The sequence below is a fragment of the Neoarius graeffei genome, chromosome 5 (genome assembly GCF_027579695.1).
Source record: "Neoarius graeffei isolate fNeoGra1 chromosome 5, fNeoGra1.pri, whole genome shotgun sequence".
Classification (NCBI taxonomy): domain Eukaryota; kingdom Metazoa; phylum Chordata; class Actinopteri; order Siluriformes; family Ariidae; genus Neoarius; species Neoarius graeffei.
The window spans coordinates 107,141,686-107,168,103 of record NC_083573.1 but is presented as its reverse complement, the minus strand read 5'-3'; the positions used below and the strand labels follow the sequence as shown (position 1 = coordinate 107,168,103).

At 45.6% G+C, this 26,418-nt stretch overlaps 1 protein-coding gene across 1 annotated transcript in view; it reads left to right on the top strand.

Moving 5' to 3' along the window:
- prtfdc1a (phosphoribosyl transferase domain containing 1a) overlaps positions 1-26,418 on the top strand; it is a 62,990-nt gene that overhangs the window by 12,238 nt on the left and 24,334 nt on the right. The window contains exon 4 of the mRNA XM_060922708.1: positions 6,940-7,005. Coding sequence (XP_060778691.1) covers positions 6,940-7,005 — 66 coding nt within the window. The remainder of the gene's footprint in view (positions 1-6,939; positions 7,006-26,418) is intronic.

Below are 26,418 nucleotides of genomic sequence, written 5' to 3'. Positions count from 1 at the left end.
TCAGTGTCAGTGCTCTGTAATAGTCAGAGGTGAAGCTGTGGCTTTTAGTTTTCAGATGTTTTCAGGAAAGGAGTTTACACTTCATGGTTTTTGTTTGATGAAAGGCTGCACTGTAGCGAGACCCTGATGTGGGTGGAGCACAGAAGCATGGCAGGTGGTTATCTGCGTTCTCAATTATTTTCTTTATTGCTGCTTTTCAGCACAGCTCAAACTCTCACTCACATATGCGCACACACACACAGGCTATTATCAAGCCCTCAGCGCCAACCTCCCCTTCTCACTCTCCTTTTATACGGCGCGGTCACTGGAGGAGACACAAAAACACACGTTAATTGACAACAGGTGTAGTGACACAACCACTCACCTTCCCTGACTCTGCCCTCCATTCACAGACTGACGCTCGGCCACGCCCCTGCTGCCACATACCCCCACTGCCCGACTCAGGGCGGACGGCTCCCCCCCTTGACGGGATAGGAAGTCCACCACTACCATCTGCGCCCCCGGCCTGTGGACCACCTCAAATTTAAATGGCTGGAGGGCAAGATACCAACGGGTGATCCACGCATTGGCATCCTTCATGTGGTGGAGCCACTGGAGGGGCACGTGGTCCGAACACCCAGTTGATGGCTAGGCATGCCATTGAGGACCACCCAGTTGATGGCTAGGCATGCTTTCTCTATTGTGCTGTACCTGCCTTCCCGCAGTGACAGGTTCCGGCTAAGATACAGCACAGGACGCTCCTCCCCCTCCACGTTCTGGGACAGAATAGCCCCCAGCCCTCTGTTCGATGCGTCTGTCTGTAAAATAAAGGGGAGAGAAAAGTCAGGGGAGTGTAACAGTGGCCCCCCACACAGTGCAGCCTTTACCCTAGAGAAAGCCTGTTGGCATTGCTCCATCCACTGGACCGGATCTGGTGCTCCGTCAGCGGGCTGGTGATGTCCGAATAATTAGGTATGAACCTACGATAGTAGCCAGCCAGCCCCAGGAACTGTCTCACCCCCTTTTTGGTCTTGGGCCTCGGGCAGGCTGCAATTGCTGCTGTCTTATTAATTTGGGGACGCACCTGCCCATGGCCTAAGTGGAAATCCAGATACTGTACTTCCACCCACCCAATTGCACACTTCTTTGGGTTAGCTGTGAGACCCGCCCGCCTCAGCGACTTTAGGATGGCCCTAAGGTGTTCGAGGTGCCGTGGCCAGTCATTGCTGTATATGATAATATCGTCGAGGTATGTGGCTGCGTAGGTGGTATGGGGGAGGAGGACCCTGTCCATAAGCTGCTGGAACATAGCAGGTGCCCCAAACAACCTGAAAGGAAGTGTGACGAACTGGTGTAAGCCAAATGGTGTAGAAAAGGCTGTTTTCTCTCGGGACAGAGGAGTCAAGGGGATCTGCCAATATCCCTTCATTAAATCCAGTGTCGAATAAAAACGAGCAGTGCCTAATCGATCAAGCAGCTCGTCAATGCGAGGCATTGGGTATGCGTCAAATTTAGACACCGCATTGACTTTCCTATAGTCCACACAGAACCGGACTGACCCATCGGTCTTGGGGACCAGGACCACTGGGCTGCTCCAGTCACTGTGGGACTCCTGGATTATGCCCATTTCGAGCATGGCTTTGAGTTCATCCTGGACCACCTTTTTTTTGTGTTCGGGCAGGCGGTAAGGGTGGCTGCACACTACCACCCCCGGGGGCGTCTCAATGTGGTGTTCTATGAGGTGGGTGCGGCCATGCAGGGGCAAAAACATGTTGGAAAATTCTTTCTGCAACTGGGCTACCTCCATGAGTTGGACTGGGGAGAGGTGGTCTCCACAGGGGACCAGAGTAGTGGGCGATGTCAATTTCCTTTTTTGAACCTCCGGCCCCAGCTCCACCTTCTCCAGGATTACTGACACCAACGCCACGGGGACCTCCTCATTTCAACGTTTTAATAGATTGAGGTGATAAGCTTGCAATGCCTCACCCCTGTCTGTTCACCTCACCTCATAGTCGACGTCCCCGACTTGCCGTGTGACCTCGAAGGGCCCTTGCCACTTGGTGACCAATTTGGAGCTCGACGTGGGCAGTAATACGAGTACTTTGTCTCCCGGTGTGAATTCCCTAAGGCATGTGTCCCGTCGTACAGTCGGACTTGACGTTCTTGCACCTGCCGCAAATTCTCCTGGGGTAAAGGACATGGGACATGAAACATAAATGCACGCTATATCAGTTTCTTTCCATTAAAAATATGAAATAATTGCATCAACAAATACAAAATTATCTATTAAATTCAGCAAAATCGTTATATTCGTGATGATTATATGGCATTTCTGCTCGAGCTCCGATATGCATATTTTACAACTGGAAGAGCCGCTGTCACGTGATCATACCTCACAAAAACTTTTGAGTACAGCACAAGCGGGTAGATGAATATGGAGAAGTGTGAATCGTGATGATGACGAATGTGACAAAATAGTTTTTGTGTCTTGGATGACAAGAAAATTGTTTCGTTTTTAGAGTGTTTAACGTACATTGAACATCATGGTGTATTGCGACCTCCCAGTCAGTCAGACGCGCTGTTACTCCTGTTAGCAATGTAGCTAGGCTCAGCATGGCCAATGGTATTTTTTGGGGCTGTAGTTAGATGCGACCAAACTCGTCCACGTTTTTCCTGTTTACATAGTTTTATATGACCAGTGACATGAAACAAAGTTCAGTTACACAAATTGAAACGTGGCAATTTTCTATGCTATGGAAAGTCCGCACTATAATGACAGGCGTACTAACACCTTCTGCGTGCTTCGTCAGCGCATTGATACCTTCACTCGGAGTTGTACCATTATTTTTTAGACAGGGCGGACGGACCAGGGCATTTGCCCGCCTGGCCGTGCCCGACGAGGAGCGCTCTCGGCCGGCTTGGGAGGCAGACGGCAGCCCCTCCTGGAAGTATGGTTTTACCCTGGGCCTCATGCGGTAAGGATTAGTATTATAATTTTGGGTGTATCAATTATTGATTATCATAATTCTGACTTGTTTCACCATTTTGAATGTTTTCATCTCGGACTCTGGAAGCATTGTATCTCAATCAATCTCGAAAAATATCAGCAAAAAAAAAAAAAAACTAGCTTGCAACGGACTTTAGCTAGATCTATGATGAACTTTCAATGTATGATACAAAAATAATACTTCTTTCAACAAATCATTAGCCTTTGAACAGAATTGTTTTTAACTTACCAGGATGCGTTATCGAGCCGACCGCTTTCAGTTTCATGGGGATTGAATGAACTCTCACTCTCAGAATCATCTGACCCATCAGAGTAAAGACAAGATCTATGTTCATGTGAATTTCCAGCTATTGGTTCAAATTGATAGGGTCTAACTTCACATCTCTGTGAAACATCGGGAATGTCACTGTTGATGGTGTCCATTTCGGTAACCTGTTTACATTAGATACCCAAGCGCTGGCTCCTTGGAAAGTTTTTGTGACGTCACGGGTCACGTGACCGCTTAGCTCATTAACGAATCATTGTTTTACGCTGATGTATAAAGAAGTTGAATAATGTGATGATTTTCACATTTTTGATGCCCTGCAGTGATTTAGATGGCATTTCTTATGTCCTTTATACATAATTATACCCAGAAAAAAATCCATGTCCCATGTCCTTTAAGTGCGTGAGTGTGTGGAGTTTGGCATGCAGGTCAAGAATGTATTGAATTTCGTTCTTACTAGGTGATGGTCCCTCCTCCCAATTTTCATGTAGCACGTCCAAAATGCCATGCAGCTTATGCCCATATAATAATTAAAACAGTAAAAAACCTAGGGCGGCACGGTGGTGTAGTGGTTAGCGCTGTCGCCTCACAGCAAGAAGGTCCTGGGTTCGAGCCCCGGGGCTGGTGAGGGCCTTTCTGTGTGGAGTTTGCATGTTCTCCCCGTGTCCGCGTGGGTTTCCTCCGGGTGCTCCGGTTTCCCCCACAGTCCGAAGACATGCAGGTTAGGTTAACTGGTGACTCTAAATTGACCGTAGGTGTGAGTGTGAATGGTTGTCTGTGTCTATGTGTCAGCCCTGTGATGACCTGGCGACTTGTCCAGGGTGTACCCCGCCTTTCGCCCGTAGTCAGCTGGGATAGGGTCCAGCTTGCCTGCGACCCTGTAGAAGGATAAAGCGGCTAGAGATGAGATGAGATGAGTAAAAAACCTGTGGAGGCTTGCAGGACCTCTCGTACTGCAAATAGCAGGGGCTCGAGCCACTTATCCTAATTACATGCATCTTTGCTTACAAACTTCAGAATTATATTTTTGAGAGTTCGATTAAAGCATTCCACTAAGCCGTCAGTTTGTGAGTGATAGACACTGGTGCGGATAGGTTTAATCCCCAGTAGCCCATACAGCTCGTGCAGTATGCGTGACATGAATGTAGTGCCTTGGTCTGTCAGGATTTCTTTCAGAATCCCGACCCGGGAGATAAAGCGGAAGAATGCCTCTGCAATACTGCGTGCTGAGATACTGTGAAGAGGCATTGCTTCTGGGTATCGCGTTGCATAGTCCACCAGAACTAAAATAAAGTGACATCCCTGTGCTGACTGATCTAATGGCCCGACAAGATCCATCCCAATTCTTTCAAAAGGGGTCTCGATTAATGGGAGAGGGTGCAAAGGTGCTTTTGGAGTGGCCACGGGATTTACTAATTGGCATTCGCAGCACGCCGCACACCACTGACGGACATCCCCGCGAATCCCTGGCCAATAGAACCGGGCCATTATTCAGGCTAGTGTTTTATCCTGCCCTAAGTGTCCGGCCATGGGATTAAAGTGAGCCACCTGGAATATGAATTCCTGGTGGCTCTTTAGAATTAATAACTTATCTTTTCACCAGTTTGAGTGTCCTGCGTCACTCGGTATAACCTATCCTTAATAATAGCAAAGTAGGGGAAGGCCTGCGTCGCATTTGGCTGGAGAATTTGACCATCAATTACTCTCACTTGGTTAAATGCATGCCACAGAGTCCTGTCTCACAACTGCTCTAACAGGAAATCCCCAAGAGAGGGAGGAGGGGCAGGGAGCTCCTCACATCACCCTGACATGGTGCTGACGTAGACAGCTCTGTGACAGGTTCTTCCGCCAATGCTACTCCGGGGCTTTCCCCAGAAGGATTACTGCAGGACCCACTCCTTACTATGTGCGTCATTAACTCCTTAAAATCCAGCCAATCAGTCCCCAAAAGCAGCGAGTGGATGAGAGAAGGGTTAACCGCTGCCTTTACACTATGCTTTTCCCCTCGAAATAGAATGTGGATGGACACCAAAGGGTACTCGTGAACATCCCCGTGCACACACACAACACCTTCACCACTCGTGCTCTCTCTTAAATGCCTCACCTTGCACCAGGCTTTGGTGGATTGAGGTCTGGTTACAGCTGGAATCCACCAAAACCTGGTACGTATCCCCTTGGACACTTACTGGTATACGATGCGCTCCGGCCAGATCGAGGGTGGTTTCTGGCGTGTCGGGGACCCGGACCACCGTGCCCACCTCCATCGTGGAGCACTGATGTTGGAGATGTTCTGGCTCCCCGCAGCACCAGCACACCGGTCCAGGCTATCCCTCTGCACCAGTGTTACAGACATCACTCACCTGGGGGGAAGGAGACACAGACAAGGAAGGGGAAAACGGGAGGACACCACGGGTGTGCCCGGCCAGCTGGGGGGGAGCCGCCCCCCACCTCCGTGGTGGGGGAATGGGGCGAGGACGGGAAGCAGAGGGAGAGAAAGGAGAGAGAGGAGAAGAGGAGACATGCCTTCCTGCCATCGGAACTGTCGCCATATGGTCTTCTGCCAGCTCGATAGCTTGGTCCAGCGATGCTGGACAATGACACTGGACCCACTCTGCCACTTCTTCCAGAAGTCGCGTGACAAATTACTCCAGTGTCACCAGGTTGATCACGCCCTCGGCGTCATGGTCGTCTGCCCTCAGCCACTGCTGGCAGACATCCCAGAGTTGTTGGCCAAACGCAAACGGTTGGCCAACCCCCTCTAAGCACAGCGAGCGGAAGCGCTGCTGTTGTTGCTCTGGGGACCGGCCGACACGCTGGAGGATGGCTCGTCGGAGGTCTGCGTACATGAGCCGGCTGTCGGCGGGGAGCTGCAATGCAGCCAGCTGTGCCTCGCCTGTCAGCAGGGGAAGGAGGCGTGCTGTGCGCTGGTCGACTGGCCAACCCCACGCCTCCGCTGCTTGCTTGAAGAGCACGAGGAAGGCTTCCGGATCGCTGTGCGGACCCATCTTCATTTGGGTGAGGTGGGGAGGGTCCGCTCTGGTGGCGGTCATGGGCCCCACTGACGCGAACAGCTGCCGGAACGCCTGGCGGTCTTCCTGTTGGGCCAGCACCAAGGCTTCAAACCGTTGTTCTTGCTCCTTTTGGAGGCGACCAGCGCTTGGTGCTGGTTCTGCTGGGCTGTGGCAAGGGCATGGATGAGGTCCTTGAACAGCGAGGTCTCCATGGGGCTGTTCCCTTCTGCACTTGTCCTGGGTTTCGGCACCACTGTAGCAAGACTCTGATGCGGGTGGATCACAGAAGCCAATTATTTGCGTTCTCAATTCTTTTCTTTATTGCTGCTTTTCAGCACACAGCTCAAACTCTCTCACTCACACATGCGCGTGCACGCACGCAGGCTATTATCGAGCCCTCGGCACCGACCTCCCCTTCTCACTCTCCTTTTATAGGGTGCAGTCATTGGAGGAGACACACAAACATGTTAATTGACAACAGGCGTAGTGACACGACCACTCACCTTCCCTGACTCCGCCCTCCATTCACAGACTGATGCTCGGCCACGCCCCCACTGCCACATGCACTTTTTATAAGTTCAAGAGAAATAAAATTACATTGTTAAATTGTACATAAAGGAAATTGTTGTGATACAAGAGGAATAAAATGCTTGTCTGTGTGTTTGTGATGACGGCAGAACGACTGCTCCACTGAAGACCTGCACATCATCGGTCCTGAGGATCTCTCTATGCTGAAAGGAAAAGTAAGAGAAGGACTCGTGCTCTGATTTTATTTCTCTACAGGTCAACAGTTGCTCTGTTTTCTCTTTCAAAAAACTCCAAGTATTTCTCAGTAAACTCCAGTGTGAACATTGGCAATACCAGCCAAACACTGCAGATCAGATATCAGAGGAAATAAATGAGATGGAATGAACAGTAAAGATTGGAGCTGGACTTGGAAGAGAAGTGGGCTTTTAGAACTGGAAATGTTTACATATAAAGAGACTTTTTTTCTTCTCTTCTTTTTCTTCTTTTGTTAACATTGATTTTATTATATTTATACTTTATTATATGTGATAATTACAGTGTAAGCATTTCTGTGGGAAAAAGTGCTTGTGTGAAGTGTTTAAGGTTAAAAACAAAAAAAATATATTTCAAATTTAATAGTTTTAAAGAAAGTACTACTGACTAGGTATCAGTCTCAGCTGGTACTGCTCAAGGTTTCAGGATCACAGTGGAAAAGAAAAAGTGACAAAGATCTGAGAAGAAGAAAGAGAAGGAGAGGAAGGAGAAGGAGAAGTTATTTTTAATCATGAGTTATTTATAATCACGTTATCTGTTATCACCCAAATGAGGATGGATTCCCTTTTGAGTCTGGTTCCTCACAAGGTTTCTTCCTCATTTTGTCTGAGGGAGTTTTTCCTCACCACTGTCACCACAGGCTTGCTCATTAGGAATAAATTAATTCATTCATATGTTTAAAATTTCTATCCAGAATTTATATATTTCTGGAAAGCAACTTTGCACCACTGTCTTTTGTTAAAAGAGCTATACAAATAAAATGTAATGTCAAGTTATTGGGGTGTCTCTACTTAAAGCCTGGGCAAACTTGAAAAGACCTTAGCCAACTACAGGGTAGGATGGATCAACTCAGATTTTCACAACTTAATCTTCGTTATTTAATTGTTTGAGCATTTCAGGTTGAAATTAGCTTCAGTTAGCTTCAATTAGTCAGTAAGTTGAAACCCTTTACAAATCAAGGAAAAAAAATAAAGTACACAATTACTTTAAACCAAAGACTACACCCATTACAACACCCAAGTTGCATGACAAAACACATATAAAGCTAAAGGCTAAAGCTAAGACTTAGCACAATGTAACTGCTAGTGAACATTAGCTCCATTACATTGCTAAAGTTATAACATTAAAACATCACTAACAAACAGCAGACATAACAAGGTCAAAGACATGCTCAACAGTGACTTCCCCAGAGATGGCTTATGCTTTAAGTTCCCCTGTTCTTTTTACAACAAACACCTCTGCTATCATTGCACTCTGCATGTGCCTGCTGCGCTAACTAAAGAAAGAGAACCTTGGAAATCAACTTCCTGTAATGCCAGGTATCAAAATAAAAGTCCCCACTCCCTTAAACTTAAATAAAAGTCTTTGCTTCATGGAGTCTGACAGCACACCTCCCACTTGAGCTCCTGATTCCAGAACCCAAGGAGGTCACATCAGATCAGTCGTCCCCTGAAGCTGCTGGGTCTCCACTCTGTCGCTCCTCTACCGGAACCAAAACGACAAGTCGCCTAACATCTCTGTGGAGAACTGTCGCAGGAATCTTCATGGTGGTCTTCTTTCCAGTTTCAGTGCTCTTGCTTGTATATCCCTCATTGGTTGGTCTCTTGATCATTAGAGGATAGCTAGGAAACGTCCTGACTTGGACATCTCTCACAATCCCTCTCTCATCAGGATTAGTACTGATTACCCTGGCCAACTTGAATTGACCTCTTAGGGCATTCTGATCAGCAAGCCAAACGATGTCTCCCACAGCAACATTTCTCTCTCGTATGCCACTTGCTTCTGCCAAAGAGGTTTGGGCCTGCGAGCTGACACCACTTCTTCCAAAACTTGTTCACTTCCGATTGGATGACTCTCAGTCTTTTGCAAGGATAACTCTCGAACTGGAAGTCTCCTGGGTGTCCACTTGAGCAGACACGCCCCAACAGGAGAGAGTTTGGGGTGATGTACTCCACATTCGTGCATCTATAGACCTTTCGTTGGCCAGATTGGCTGCCATATAAACAAAAGTCTCAAATTCTCCCCATGTGAAGACACCATTTCCACCTACGTTCTGCAGGGCTCTTTTCACAGTCCAAACGGCTGCCCCAGCTGCTCGGTTTCTGTGAGGTGAGTCTGCAGGATGGATCTTCCAGGACCAGTTTGTGCCATGTTTGGCAAACTCCTCTTCCAGTCCTGACCTCTCTAGGTCCTCAAGAGCAGGTTTGGCCCCTACAAAGTTTGTGTCCGGATCAGACCATACCCTGCTGGGATGTCCTTTCAGTGATGTAAACCTCTGATAAGCCAGCAGAAATCCCTCAGCTGACAAGTCATTGACAATGTCAGCATGGATGGCTCTGGATGCCATGCAGCTGAACACGATGCCCCACACTTTGAGTCTCACTCTCTTCTTCACCTCGTCTCTGACCTCATAAGGCCCAAACAGATCCATGGCAGTAAACTGAAATGGAGCTGCTGGTCCAATACGCTCTGGTGGTAAGTCACCCATTATCTGTTGACATCGTTTTGCCCTTGCTTTTCTGCAGGTTGCACAGCTTTCCACTGCCTTTTTGGCTATTCTTCTTCCTGTAACAACCCAAGCTTTACTTCTCATCCTTAGAAGTGTTCCTGCCACCGCTTCATGGTTCACAGCATGAGCTTCTCGTGCCAGAAGCATGGCTATCCATGCTTCATGAGGGAGAATGGGCACAGCAGTTTTGTCTTCTTTAAAGGCTTGGATTCTTCCTCCACAGTTGAGAAGACCGTCTTTTCCTTTGAACACTACCAACTGGTTGAGGGTTGTGTTGGGGAACATCACACCTACTTGAGCTGCCAGGCAGAGAATCTTGAAGGCATACTCACGGTCTTCAACACTGAGCACAAGTGCTTTTGATTCTGCATCAGAGGGTGGTGCCTCCCACTTGCTTCATGGCCTGGCACCTCAAGCCTAGCCACTTGTCAGCGGCCCGCCTTACCCATGCAACAACACTGAAAGCTGCTGAACTTCTTCATGTCCAGGAGATTTTTGACAGCTGAGCCAGCAAGTGTTATTCTCTGCATTGACTTTTCACATGCATCTGAGCTGAGGTCGAATTGTTCCAGGTCAGCAATGTTTCTGTCTTTAAGCTCGTCAGCCTTCAGGTTTTTCTTTGTAATGGCCCCTTGACATCTTTTTGCTTGAGCCCTTGTTACCGCTGCTGAGAATGCTTTCTTTTGCATTTTACTAATGCTGCCTCTGACATCTGTCACAACTTCTCCAGCAGACTTTATTGGCCACTCAGCCAATGGCCACTTCAAGAACTCTGGTCCACTTTGCCAAGCCTCTTGGAGATCTTTCAAAGTAGCTCCTCTTGAGATAATGTCGGCAATGTTGATATTACCTGGTATCCACCACCAGTCTTCAACAGGTCCAGCTCTTTGGATCTCTCCTATTCTGTTGGCAAAGAATGTTTGGTAACCATAACTGTCTCGCTGAATAGCTCCAAGTACTGTTTGGTTGTCAACTAGATGGAACCAATGGCCTATTTCCCTCTGGCCATGTTTCTCTACAAACTTCCTGAGCCTTGCCGCAAAGACCGCACCACAGACTTCAGCTTTAACAGCATCTCCTTTCTGGTCCAGTGGCGTCAGTTTGGCCTTGGACTCCACTAGTCGGACATCAACGCCTTGGTCTGTTTCCCACCTAAGATACAGAACAGCTCCATATGACTTGTCACTCCCATCAGAGAAAGTGATAGCCAAAGGCTTTCCCCTCCAGCCTGAGGGTGTAAGACTTCTATGGAACTTAATCTGTCCCAACTGTGTATACTCTTGGAACAGCCTGATGGCCTCCTCCCTGAGACTCTCAGAGAGTGGCTTGTCCCAAGTGCTTCGAGCCAGATTTCCATCCCCTGACTCCTGAAAAGCCTTCCTGACAAGGATAGCACCTTTCTGCTTAATTGGTGTGACCAGTCCAATAGGATCATAGAGCCCAGCAGTGCTCTTCTTGTTAGAGGATCAGGTGTTTTGATCTCACGTCCTCTACCGAAAGGTCTTGGCCTGTTCTCATCTTTCCTCTCCTCCTTGAGAAGTTGATCAACGTCATCACAGAGTTTGTCTTCTTCTGCCAGATATCCAATGCCTAAGGCCTTATCCTTCTCTCTCATCTGATTTGGCAGCAAAAGTGTTTTCCCCATCTCAGATGGAGTCTTTACTGTGAGGGCTTCTGTCGTACTCTCCTGCCTCCCACTTTGCCCAGATCGGACCCACGGCTTCAAGGAAAATCCACCGGCCTTTAGGATCTCCTCAATCTCCTTGGAGACCTTGTCTAGCCTATTTGCGTCATTGTGGGAAGTCAGGATGTCGTCCACGTAACTGTCTTCCTCCAGTACTCTATGTGCCTCTCCTAGGTGAGAGAACCTAGGGAGCCTTGCTGTTTCATGCATAGCCAGTTGTGCTATGCATCCAGCAGGTCTATCACCTATGTTCACTTTTGTGATGGCATATTCCCCCATTTTCTCACCCTGTCTGTCCCTCCAGAGGAATCTATGCAAGTGCATCTCACGCTTCTCCAGCCACACTAAGTTGTACATCTTTCTGATGTCTCCTAAGGCTGCATGTGCACCCCTTCTAAACCTTAGGACAGCTCAAATTGGATTTAAGACATCCAGCCCTTTTAACAGCAGATCATTCATGCTCATGCCTCTGAACTGTTGACTACTGTTCCAAACAAGGTGCACTGGAGTAGTGACAGAATGGGGATTGGGTGCTACTAGATGGCCCACATACCAGACTGGTCCTCTCCAGTTATCAATCATCTCTGCTGTGAGTCTCTTTGCAGCTCCTCGCTCAACCATCTCATGGACTTGAGTCGTGTAAGCAGCGAGCCACTCAGGATCTTTCCTGAGATGCTTTTCAGTTCTTAAGAATGTGGCCTCAACTCCACTCCTGTTATTAGGGAGGCAAGCTGGATCCATTATCCATGGATATCTAGCATCCCAGTGTGGATATGTGCTATGTTCATCCTCCATGACATAGGTGAGGCCATCAAGCTCCCTTTCTTCTGCTAGGGTCATTTCCTTCCCTCCAGGTTGGCAGGTCCCACAGTGGCATCCACCACATTTAGGCTCACAGGCTGCACCAATGCTATCCCATCTCCACCACTCTAGGAAGTCTCGGTGAGTAACAGTTGTGTGCTTGGTCTCGACCAAGGTGTTTTGCAGGTGAACTGTCTTAGCCTTGAAGGTTGGCTCAGCAAGAATCTCTTCATATCTCATGACAGCTGTTCTCATGGAACAAGCTAAGTGTGTCTTTGACCTGTGTGCAGCCACATTTACTTGCTCAAACAGATCAGGGTGTCTTCCCCCTACTGTCTTTCCAAGAGGGCTTTCCCACAGGACAAGATCCCCCACAACTTTTACTCTCTGTGGGGCAAGTCTCCCTTCTCTGTGACTTATGAGAAGCTCAATCTCCTCAGGTCTTCTCAGCTCCTCAAGGTCAACTTCTGGGAAGAACTTCAACTGTTTAGGCCTGACTACTTGATGGACTTTTGCTATCTCCTTCAAGCCATAACAGATAAGTTCATGTGCCCTTACAGTTCTCTTAGAGGTTTTGACTCAAACTCTGAGAAGATATCTTCTTGTGTCTACTTTGATGGTCATTCCACCCACTCCATGCACAACAAGCGTGATCCTCTCACTCCTGAGATTCAGTCTGTTGGCAGCTTTATGCGTGATGTAACTGGTGTCCGACGCTAGGTCCACCAGGGTTCCAATCTTCTGCCCTGCATTTGCGGTCACCTCCATTAACATCATGATAACAGGAAGTTCCATTTGTCCACTTTCCCTCAGAAGGCCAACCTTAGACTCAACAGAGTAGCTAACTTCAGATAAATTGTTCGTGAACGCCTTCCGGCATCTCTCTGCCAATTCTGGGGACAGTTCACTCAAGAACTTCTTCTGTTCCTCAGTTAAGTCCTTTCTGTTCTTGTTATCTTTGAGGTTTCTCAGTCACGTCTTTTGGTGTTTCCCCTTGGACAGAGAAGAAAGTGATGATCTGAAGAGCCTCTCTCCTTACAGTCTGTTTCTGCACAGGTCTTTGCAGTCATCATTGTCCTTATGGCATCCTAAGCACTTCCTGCAAGCACCAATCTTTTTCACATCAGCTTCCCTTTCTGACAGCTGAAGGCCTTTAAATTCCTTGCAGAAGAAAATTCTGTTTTGGTGCTTCTCATTTCCACAAATGACACACCCTTCATCACCATCCTCCTTCTTTCTTTCTGTATAGACTGGTGGCCAAATTTCCAAATTTCACTTAAGGGAGGACGGAATGTTAGCTTGTGGCATCCATGTCAGGGGGTTAATATGGCCCCTACTGAACTCATTTAGTGTGGATGCCACCTAAAGTAGGCTTTCTAAAAATTGTTTTACACCAAAAACTTAATGGCCACCACCCCACTCAATTTTCGGCCAGTTTTGTTGGCTGAAAAATAAGGGTTACTCCTAATGCATCTTCTCCCATGTCAGAAATAAAAAATGGCATATGTTAACGACTCATATTGTATGAAAGCTGATAAAAAGAGCTTTTTTTAAATATAACACTCAGATATACATGTTTCAGAAGGAGGTATGAGATTCATCAAACATTGTGTTGAAAAAATGAAACTAACCAATTTCAATCAAACTACATGTATTTCTGCTTTTATTTCTAAATATCTTCACTACACCCAATGCACCAATACCACATATTTAAGCATGTCAAATGGAACCTCAATGCTCCCAGAATACGAAAATGCCTTGTAAACTTGAATAAGATGGATTGCATAATAAGCTATACTGCGACAGTCCACCTGCATCAGTTCAACAGATTTTGTCAATGGAAAATTAAGGCGACCACACAAAATCTTTTATGATTTCTAAAGTGATAAACGTATTTATTATGTATATACACCCACTATATATGAAACTTATAAACAATACTTCTCTATTTTATGATATGTATCTTGTTATTCATGGTAACAGACTGGAATGATTGAACGGAAACCAAAACAAGTCATTCTTAATTTAGTTAAGTATTGTAACATCTCTCTTTCACCAGGTACCCTGCAGATTGTAAAATTATGATTAATCTTGCTTTGTCTGGAGTAAACATAGATGACAGTTGCTTCATGAACCATGGATACCACTGACTCTTAATTAAGTCAATTTTCACTTAGGATAAGCTTAGGGTAAGGATAAATACAAAATAGCACAATTTCTGAATATGTGCTTTTCTTTGGCAGGATATTGTGACAAATGCTAAACAAGCACGATGGAATCTGTCATGTATAGCCAAAAGAGAAGTTCTGACACTACTTCTGACTGGGATCTGTGTCTGTTCTGTCAGAGAAAAAACCTGAAAAAGGACACAAGAAAACTTGGAGACACTGGATTTGAACGAGTTCGTCAAGCTGCAGCGGAACGCAAAAAGTACAACGACGTGGACAACTTCCACACCATAGAAAGGATTCAAAATAGTGATGTAGATGAAGAAACTGACATCCTTTATCACAAAGACTGTTATTCAACATTTACAAGCTCTGACAAAATAGCACGACTTAAAAAAAAAATATGAAAGCAGCCTCCCTTCAAGCAGTACATTTGAGGGGTGGTAATTATGTTTTTCCACACACAAAATTATTAAAAGCCTAATTCAAGTGGCATCCACCAAAAATGTGTCCATTAAGGGTCATATTAACCACCTAACATAGGTGCCACAAGCTAACATTCCATCCTCCCTAAAGTGATTTCTAGGCCTCTTTTCAGATTTTGCCACTAGTCTAGTAGCTTTAGTTGAAGCAACTTTCTTGCTGAACTTCCTGTCTGCACTGTCTGATTTCTCTGACCTGTCTGTTCTTAAGTGGTCTAGTCTCTCAAAGATCTCCTCCTGCGTCTTCAGGAACCTGAGAAGCATGTCCAAGTGGTTATCTTGAGTGACACCATTACTGGGATCCACCATGAACACAAGCCAGTCCTTCTTTACAAACTCAGGAAGCTTGCTCTCTATTGATTTAATCACTAGTGGGTTTTTAATAGCACCAGTGCTTCCTAGATCTGCAAGGTCCGCAAGTGCTTTCTCAATCGTCTGGATTAAGTCTACCACTTTTCTTGGCTGATTTCCTCTGACAGGTGGAATCTTCTCCAATTCTTCAACAATCTCCAGAGCAATGGCGTACTTATTCCCATACCTATTTTCCAACACTCTGAAGACATCCTCTGCCATGTTGTAAGTTGACAGTCTGTGATTTTTTGACAATCTGCTCACCCACAATGTCAAGAAGCTGGATCTTTTTAACCTCTGGTAAGCCAGTTGGCTCACCTTGCCTTTGAAGGCTTTCCCAATCTATCTTCCAGTGGTAGAAATCCCTCTTGCAGCCATTAAATGTCGGCAATTGAGTTGGCTTAAGTTTTACAACCGGCAGTATGTTTCCAGTTAGCACCGGTTTCACTTCTGTTGCCTGCCTTTCTTCGGCAACCCTTCATGCCCTAGCAAACTCAGCCTCTCATTTCAAGGTCAATATAGGCTAGCTTCACATCCTTACTTCGCTTTTGGAAGTCATCTCTCTCTGATGTTGGAACCCAGGACTCCCAGGCTGATAGAACTTTGGAAGCTTCCTTGATTAACTTATCCACTACAATGAGGTGGATTTCATAACCTTCATAATTATCGCTCTCCATAGGTATGGAGTAGGTATGCCTATAGGCCTTTTCTGCTTCCTCAAAAGCAGCCTCTAGTGGATCATGCCCATACCTGCCCCAGAGGTTGGTTTGAACAGTGGCTTTTACTTCTTCAAACTTCTGCTCATGGTCACTGGTGACTTTCTTAAGGTTTGCGTCTTGCTCCTTGTCAAGCGCAGCCTCTTCACCATCTTCTACTCGGGATTCAAGCTCTGCTTCTAACCCAGCTCTGTATCCATCATTGGCCTCGATGAGCTTATGTGCGTCAACAGAGAGCTTTGCAAATTCTTCTCTGAGCTCTGACTCAATTAGAGTACTTGCCTTTCTACTGAGGTAGTTTGTTTGCTTGGTGAAACAGCCCTTTGCAACTGTTCTCTCTTTCTTCAACTGATCCAGTGATTTGCCAAGAGCTTCAACAGCCATCTTGATATGTGAGACTTCTTTGCTTATGAAATGAATTCAATCCCTTCTAACACCTGGTGCCTTTTAAATGATCTTGCCGTGACAGCAATTCTCCTCTGCATCTACTACCTGGACTTTCTGAAGTCTTTAATCTTCATGTCCCAATGCCGAACGCGCTGTCTCTCGGGTCATCAATAGGCAAGATGCTCGTCTTTAGCCTTCACAGTGGAAGGTTGTCAACTGGGCCAGCAGTGGTTTTCAACTGTCAAGTTATTGGGGTGTCTCTACTTAAAGCCTGGGCAAACTTGAAAAGACCTTAGCCAACTACAGGGTAGGATGGATCAACTCAGATTTTCACAACTTAATCTTCTTTCTTTTCTTTATTTAGTTGTTTGAGCATTTCAGGTTGAAATTAGCTTCAATTAGTCAGTAAGTTGAAAACCTTTACAAATCAAGGAAAAAAAATACAAAGTACACAATTACTTTAAACCAAAGACTACACCCATTACAACACCCAAGTTGCATGACAAAACACATATAAAGCCAAAGGCTAAAGCTAAGACTTGGCACAATGTAACTGCTAGTGAACATTAGCTGCATTACATTGCTAAAGTTATAACATTAAAACATCGCTAGCAAACAGCTGACATGAATAGAAATAACAACATGCTCACCAGTAACTTCCCCAGAGATGGCTTATGCTTTAAGTTCCCCTGTTCTTCTGTTCTTTTTACAACAAATATCACTGCACTCTGCATGTACCTGCTCCGCTAACTAAAGAATGAGAACCTTGGAAATCAACTTCCTGTAATGTCAGGTATCAAAATAAAAGTCCCCACTCCCTTAAACTTAAATAAAAGTCTTTGTTTCATGGAGTCTGACAGCACATGCAATAATAATAATAATAATAATAATAATAATAATACCAGTAACACATATAAAACATTGTAGTGACCGAAAGAATGAGATCACAGATACAAGTGGTAGAAATTAGTTTTCTCCACAGGGTGGCTGGGCTCTCCCTTAAAGACAGGGTGAGAAGCTTGGTCATTCAGGAGAAACTCAGAGTAAAACTGACGCTCTTCCACATCGAAAGGAGTCAGTTGAGGTGGTTCAGGCACCTTGTTAGGATGCCCCCTGGACGCCTTCCAAGGGAGGTTTTCTGGGCATGCCCCACCGGGAGGAGACCCCAGGGCAGACCCAGGACATGCTGGAGAGATTACATCTCTCGGCTGGTGTGGGAACGCCTCGGTATTCCCCTGGAAGAGCTGTTGGAGGTGGCTGGGGAGAGGGAAGTCTGGGCTGCTCTGCTTAAAAAAGAAAACATAATGAAGGCTACTGGGTTTTGGTGCAAAATGAAGAAGCATGTGTGATAGTCAAAGTATCCAGAAGAACTGTGGCTAATTCTGTAAGATGCTCAGTAAAACCTACAGCTCATTTCCACATAAAACTGCACTCACTGGACCTGAGATGGATATATATATATTTAAAGCAAAGGGTCGTCTCACACCAAATATTGACTTTGTTTCATTTAGTATAGCTTACTGATTACTGTTTATAGTATTTTTTAATTTTGAAACATCAACAGCATTTCTTTACATGTGCCTCAGACTTTTGCGCAGGACTGTACATCAGCTGTTCTTCATTTCTGAGATTCATATTCCTTCAGGTAACTTATGACGATGCCTCTGGTGATTGGCAAGTCCAATTTTCACATGAAACATTCTCCCACACAGTCTGCACTGGATCTCTGGTGGTGAACGTGGTAGAGTCTATCTCATCTTTCTTCTCTTACTTTTCTCTTCTATATTGTGGCATCGGTCAGCTTCAAACAGCTCAGCAGCAGTTACAGTTGTCTGCCACCAGATTTTGTGATCTTGAGCAAGGTCTTACAAGGACTTCAGATCTATGTTTGCCTTCTTCAATGTTTGTTTGAGCTGGTCTTTATATCTTCATAAGGGGCAACCACGAGGTCTTTTCCCAGAGCTGATCTCACTAAATAAAACTTGTCGGGGTAACCTGGATTCACTCATGCGGAGTATGTGACCTGTCCATCTGAGTCTATGTTTGACTATCATTGCTTCAATGCTGGTCATTTGAACTTTGTCTTGGACTGCAAGGTTGGTAACATAGTCCTCCCATTTAATGTTCAAAATTAATCTCAACTTCTGTTGATGGAATTGTTTGAGCTTCTTCATATCTCGGAGGTACAGGGTCCATGTTTCACAACCATAGAGTAGTATTGAGACAACAACAGCTTGATACACCATGAGCTTAGTTTGTTGCTTTAGATCTCTGTTCTGGAAAATGCGCTTAGATACGTAGTCTGCCAAAGGCTACATGGGCAGCATGGATCCTGTTCCCAACATCTCGCTTGGAACTGCACTGATTTGAGAACATGCTTCCCAGGTATGAGAAATGGTCCACTTGTTCAAGTGGTGTGTCAGATACATACACATCAAATTCTAGTATAATCGATCCAGGTGCAAGTTGAACTAAAACCTTTTGTCTTCTGGGCATTTATGGACAGTCCAAAACGATCATATGCATGTTTAAAGGTATTAATGGGTTCTTGTAATTCCTCTGGTGTATGGGTCAGTGAAGCACTGTCATAAGCATACTGAAGTTCTGTAATCTTGTTGACTTTGGTCAGTTTTTGTGAACGGAGTCTTGAAAGGTTGAAGAGTCCTCCATAAAAGCGATATCTAATCTCCACTCCCAGATTGTCTGATGGGATTTCGTAAAACATTGCAGCAAGGTACATGGAGAAAAGTGTTGGAGCAAGTACACACCCCTGTTTGAGTCCATTGGTTATTGGAAACTCTTCAGACTTGGCATTTTGATACCTGTCCAATCATTCCATCATGCAGTTGTTGAATAAGTGCTACAAAGTGATCAGGGCAGCCAAAACATTTAAGGACCAACCACATAGCAGTTCTTGGTACAGTATCAAAGGCTTTTTCAAGATTGTAAAAAACAAATAGCAGAGGTTTTTGTTGCTCTCCAAACTTTTCCTGTAACTGTCTTGCACAGAATATCACGTTGATGCTCTAAATCCAAATTGAGATTCAGGTAGAATATCTTCAGAGACAACTAGGAGATGGTGAAGTAATATTCTGGCAAAGAGCTTGCCTGTGATAGAAAGCAGGGATATTCCTCGATAGTTTCCACATACTCTGCGATCTCCTTTCTTGAAGATGGTAACAATGATAGCATTCTTTAGATCTTCTGGTTTATTTGCTGTTCCCATATCTTGAAAATAAGGTTGAAGATTCTCATTTTCAGTGGAAGGCCTCCAGATTAAATACGTTCCAGGACAGGAACCTGCTGAAAACCAGCTGAAGCTGAGCTAGGCCCTTTAAACTGTAACTGTCTGTTACTTTTAAAAATTCCTGTATAATAAATGAAATGAATGAATGAATGAGTTCCAAGGGAATGTTGTCGGGTCCAGGGGACTTCTTTTGCTTCATTTTCTTGATGGCATCAATAAACTCGCAAAATTTTGGTGGATCAGACATCCAGTATTGGACAATGTGTTGAGGAATGTTTTGTAAGAAATCTTCAGCTGCTGTGGAGTTTCTGTTAAGGAGAGTGGCAAAATGTTCTTTCCATCATTTCAGGATATCTTGGCTGTCAGTGATAACTGTAGTATTATCAGCTGACCATAATGTTCCTATAGAAGATTGAATTGGTCCATACAATTCCTTCGTGCCAGCATAGAAGTTTCTTGAGTCTCGGGCATCAGCATAGCTTTGAAGTTCCTTTGCTTTTTCTAGCCACCAATTATTCTTGATCTTTCTGATCTCAGATCAGCATTTCTTCTTAAGTTTATCAAAACAAACTTTTTGAGTGTTAGACGTTGGGTCTTGTTGTAATGCTAAATAAGCTTCACATTTCACATCAATAAGTCCAGTTATTTAATTGTTGTTTGCATCAAACCAGTCCTGCATTTTCTATTTCATAAATCCAGCTGACTTTTTGGCTGCTTCTGTAATAATGTCTCGGATTGTGTTCCATTCTTCTACTACATTGTCAGTGTCAACAGGTGGATGACTGGAGAATTCTTCTTGGATAGTGTCGTAGAATTTACCAGCTACTGCACTGTCCTGAAGCTTTGGGTTTTCAAACTTTTTCCTAGGTGGATTCAGTAGGTGTACACAAGGTTTAGGACATAAAGATATCTTTAGATTACTAGTCAGAAGTTTATGGTCCATCCAGCAGTCATCCACATTTTGTGCTGTCTTTGTAACAAGAATATCTTTCTTGTCATGTTGTCTAGTTATGATGTAGTCAAGGACATGCCAGTGCTTCGAACAAGGGTGCATCCATGTGGTTTTATAGCAGGTTGGTAAACAGAACTGTGTGTTGGGAATGAAAAGTTCCTGCTCTGTGTATAGTCCAAGAAGAAGCAATCCATTAGAGTTACATTTTCCATATCCTTGCTTTCCCATCACATCTTTCCATAATCAGTAGTCTTTTCATGTTCTGGCATTAAAATCATCAAGAACCATGAGTTTGTCTCTTGGTGGTACTGAGGCGATGGTATTGTTAAGCTGATTATAGAACTGATCTTTTATGTCACTGTGGCAGCGGGGGCATGGCCTAGCGTCAGTTTGTGAATGGAGGGCGGGGCCAGGGAAGGTGAATGGCAAAGTCAATGTATCTGTGTCTAATTAATGTGTGTCTGTGTTGCAGTGACAGAAGATACTGTAGAAAAGGAGGGAGAGAGCAGAGAGAAGGGAGCTCTCCTGACCAGAATACGTGCGTGTGTGTGTGTGTGTGTGTGTGTGTGTGAGAGAGAGACTGGGAGAGTGTGAGTGTGTGATGCTGAAAAGTGGAAAATTAAAGAAAATAAAGAGCGTGTATGAACATCAATTCCCGCCTGCTGTGCTTCTGTACTCCACCTTCATCAGGTAACTGTTACAGTAGTGCCAAAACCCGGGATTACAGAAGGGAACCACCACATGGAGTCCTCCCCATTCCAAGAGCTCATCCATGCCCTCATTACCGCCCAGCAGAACCAGCATCAAGTGCTGATCGCCCTCCAGAAGGAGCAGGAGCAATGCTTTGAAGCCTTGATGCTGGCCCAGCAGGAAGATTGCCAGGCATTCCAGCATCTGCTCGTGTTAGCAGGGGCTTTGACCAGCACCACGGCGGACCCTCACACCACCCTCACAAAAATGGGCCCACAGGATGATCTGAAAGCTTTCCTTGCTCTTTTCGACGGGGTCATCGATCTGACGGGATCATCGATCTGGTGGCACTGGAACAGTTAATCTCCCAACTTCCGGAAGGAACGGCGGAATGGATCCAGTGTCATCGCCCGGCATCACTAGAATGAGCCATCGAGTTGACGGAGGACCATCTGGAAGCGGTTCCGACAGCAGGCGGACAAGGTGCCTCTCCTCATCTTCTTTCTCTCTCTCCTCCCCCCTCACCCTGTTCCCCTACTGCGGAGGTGGCGGCTGGCTCTTCCCCAGCTGGTCTGTCACACCCATGGAGTCCTCCCATCTCCCTCTTCCACGTCTGTGTCTTCTCCCCCTCAGGTGAGTGACGCCCATGACACCAGTGCAGAGGTATGCTGATGCGATGAGGAGCCGGAGCATCTCCTGAGCCAGGGCTCTGCAATGGAGGTGGGAGCTGTGATCCACATCCCCGACGCACCAGAGACTGCCCCCGATTGGTCCAGAACGTATCGCATACTGGTAAGCATTCAAGGGGATACATATCATGTGTTGGTGGATTCTGGTTGTAATTAGACCTCAATCCACCAAAGCCTGGTGCAAGATGAGGCATTGAGGAGAGCACAATCGGTGAAGGTGTTGTGTGTGCATGGGGATGTTCACAATTATCCTCTGTCTGTCCATATTCTATTTTGGGGCCAAAAGCATAGAGTTAAGGTGGCAGTTAATCCTCGTCTCACCCACTCACTGATTTTGGGAACCGATTGACCAGGGTTTCGAACTTTTTTGGAATATGTAGTAGGGAGTGGGTCCTGCCATAAAATGTCATTGGGGGATCACAGTGTGGCATTGCCTGGAGAAGCTGTCACAGAGCCGTCCACGCCATCACTGCATCAGGACGATACAAGGAGTGAGGAACAGCCCTCCCTCGAGGACTTCCCTTTAGAGCAGTCATTTGACAAGATTCTGTGGCATACATTTGACCAAGTGAGAGTAATCAATGGTCAAACTCTCTAGCCAAATGCGGCACCCATCTTCCCGTACTCTCCAATTATTAAAGATAGACTGTATCGAGTGACGCAGGCTACTCAAACCAGTGAACAAATAACCCAGTTGTTAATCCCTAAGAGCCATAGGGAACTCATCTTCCATGCGGCTCACTTTAATCCCATGGCCGAACACTTAGGGCAGGATAAAACACTTGCCCAAATAATGGCCCAGTTCTATTGGCCAGGGATTTGCGAGGACGTTCGTTGGTGGTGTGTGGCATGTCATGAATGGCACTTAGTAAACTTCATGGCAACTCCAAAAGCACCTTTGCGACCTCTCCCTTTAATCGAGATCCCCTTCGAAAGAGTTGGTATGGATCTCGTCGGGCCATTAGATCGGTCAGCATGAGGATATCACTTTATTTTAGTTCTGGTGGACTATGCAATCTGATATCCGGAAGTAGTGCCTCTCTGCAATATCTCAGCACACAGTATTGCAGAAGCGCTCTTCCGTATTATGTCCCAGGTCAGGATTCCAAAAGAAATCCTGACAGACCAAGGCACTTCATTTATGTCACACACACTGTGCGAGCCGTATGGGTTATTGGGGATTGAATCCATCCACACCAGTGTTTATCACCCACAAACAGATGGTTTAGTAGAGTGGTTCAATCAAACACTTAAAAATCTAATTCGGAAATTTGTAAGTGAAGACGCATGTAACTGGGATAAATGGCTCAAGCCCCTGTTATTTGCAGTATGAGAGGTCCCGCAAGCCTCCACAGGATTTTCCCCATTTGAATTATTATATGGGCGAAAGCCACATGGCATCTTGGATGTGCTGCAGGAAAACTGGGAGGAGGGACGTTTATCTAGTAAGAACGAAATTCAATACATTCTCGACCTGCACACCAAACTCCACACACTCACTAAAAAGGGAACACCAGATCTGGTCCAGTGGACAGAGCAGTGCCAACAGGCTTTCACCAGAGTAAAGGCTGCACTGTGTGTGGGGCCTCTCTTACACTCCCCTTACTTCTCTCTCCCCTTTATTTTGCAGACAGACACATCGGACAGAGGGCTGGGGGCTGTTTTGTCCCAGGAGGTGGAGGGCAAGAAACGCCCCATGCTGTACATCAGCCGCAAGCTCTCGATGTGTGAGAGTAAGTACAGCACCATCGAGAAAGAGTGCTTGGCCATCAAGTGGGCACTCCTCACCCTCCTATACTACCTGCTGGGGTGCCCTTTCACCCTCTGTTCAGACCACATGCCCCTCCAGTGGTTCCACCGCATGAAAGATGCCAATGCGTGGATCACCTGTTGGTATCTAGCTCTCCAGCCATTTAAATTCGAGGTGGTCCACAGGCCAGGGGCACAGGTGGTAGTGGCGGACTTCCTATCCTGTAAGGGGGGGGTCTGCTGCAGGCTGGACAACTCCCTGGCCTGAGTCAGGCGGTGGGGGTATGCGGCAGTGGGGGCTTGGCCTAGCATCAGTTTGTGAATGGAGGGCGGGGCCAGGGAAGGTGAGTGGCAAAGTCAATGCACCTGTGTCTAATTAATGCGTGTCTGTGTTGCAGTGACAGAGGATAGAAAAGGAGGGAGAGAGCAGAGAGAAGGGAGCTCTCCCAACCAGAAAACATATGTGTGTGTGTGTGTGTGTGTGTGTGTGTGTGTGTGTGTGTGAGAGAGAGAGAGAGAGACTGGGAGAGTGCGAGTGTGTGACACTGAAAAGTGGAAAATAAAAGAAAATAAAGAGCGTGTGTGAACATCATTTCCCGCCTGCCATGCTTCTGTACTCCACCCCCATCAGGAAACTGTTACAGTCATCAACTGCATCTAGTGTTGGTGCATAAGCAGATATGAAGGTTATGAAGTTAGTTCCAGAGAGTGGTACACAGATAGTCATTAGTCTCTCATTAATGGCTTTTGGAGTCAGTTGAAGTTCTCTGACCAGTTTGGTCTTCACAGCAAAACCAACACCGTGGATGCGACAGGCTCCTTCTTCCTTCCCTTTCCAAAAAATGGTACAACCGGATCGAGATTCTTCAATCTTTCCTTCTCCAAAGAATCTGGTTTCACTCAACATCAATATTTACTCTTGATAGTTCGTGTGTCACAAGAGCTGTTCTTTGCTTAGGTCTGTTGTCTTTGTCTTTCAGATCTAGTAAGGTTCTAACATTCCAGGTCCCAATAATCAAAGTAGTAGTTTGAGTTTTGTACTTAATATTTTGACCGCAAGATGGTGACTCACTGGGTGCGGCTTCCTAGCCAGGTGCAATTGTGACTACCGATTTTTAGCCCACATTTTCTAGGGCCTTCCCTATTTTGGGTGGGCAGTGGTTATCCTAAAAAGGCCTGCCCAGTCATAGATGCAGGACCGGATTCCTGAGTAGTCACATGTCTCAGGAAGGTGGCCATCACACATCTGCCGCCAACGTGTAGGTCCAGACTAGAAGCTTCCAGTTCTCACTAGAAACCTGCTCCCATCATCCTTATCCCTTTGCCATTGGGCTTTTGGAGAAAGAGAGAAGAGGTTGAAGAAAGCATCCGTAAGAAATGCCATTAGCATGAATTTGATTAAGGTGGATCACAACTTGCCGGGGAGTGACCCACACACTTGATTCCGTGCCATCCTCTGCAGCCCATGTGGTATGGGACATGCAGATTCAGGTCACGAAACTTCAGTGGACTGCTGCTTTTCATCGCGCCTTCCTAGCCAGTCCATCTGGCGTAGCCCTCCTCCACTGGTACAACTGCTTGTTCCACCATTGGGGTTTTGAAAGGTGGTTGTTTGGTTTTGGTCTGGGTCCTCGTTTTTGACCTTATCGCCAAGGGTGGCCCTACCAGGAGTACAAGACTCCCGATGGCATTGCTCGCAGAGTCACTGGACCACTCAAGCCCTCCACCACGACAAGGAGCAACCATCGGAGGGTGTATATGAATATTACTTTCTTTAATAACTACTAAGCTCTAATTATTTTTGTTTTTAAACTTGAAAAATTCACAATGAAACTCTTTCCCACAGAAACACTTGCACTGTAAATATATCACATAAAGTATAAATATATTATATATCAAATAAATGCATTAGGATATTCATAAACTATACTATATACTGTATGGATTTTTTCTTAAAAATCAATGATTGACAGAATCTGATGAATATTTAATGGTAATTTTTGGCAGAGTTTTACAAGCAGATATTGACTTTTTCATCCATTTTCAATACCGCTGAGCTAGAACCAATCCCATTTGACTTCTGGTGAGAGGCAGGGTTCATCCTGGGTGGGCCACTAATCTCTCGCAGGGCTACACAGACATGAACAACCATCACACTCACATTACAACTATGGGTGAGTTAGAGTAGCCATTTGACCAAATCCACATGTCTTTGGATTGTGGGAGGAAACCAGAGAACCCTGAGGAAGCCCACACAGGCATGAGGAGAACATATAAACTCCACACAGAAACATCCCAGTCAGCTGAACCTTCTTGCTTTGAGGTGACAGTGATAACCACTGCATTACCACGATGCCCTAATATTGACTTTTTAAAGCACAAACTCTGAAATATGTTTGTGCATTTCTGGAAAATGTTCAAATCCATCCATCAGTAGGTGAAACAGTGTTCATTAAGATCTTATTCCTGACCTCAAATGAGTTTGAATTGTCCACACCTGAGTGTAAGCTAGTTCTAAAGGTATCCCTTAAAGCTACAACATCAGAGTATAGCAGTATATTGCTGCTGAGTATCTCTTCTTCTAATGGTGTAGATTCAAGATGTAGAGAGAAACTGTGTAGAAATTGGGATAGTTCCATCTTACAGAGCTGAGTTCGAACAAAAACAATATAAAGCACTAAAGTACTACGATGAGAACACTCTCAGGTCATGTCCATGCAGTGTATGGTTGAGATTAGACACATACGCTTCTGTTTTATTAATAACAAATGGCTTCCCTTCTGACTCGGGTTCTTTGCCTGGTTTCTTTCTTATGACGTCTTGGGGAGTTTTTCTTGCCACTGTCGCCTCTGGCTTTTTCGTTAATGATCTAAATCCACATCTGGATTCTGTAACACTGCTTTGTGACAATGTCTACTGTTAAATGTGATAAGCACATGAAGGTGAAATGA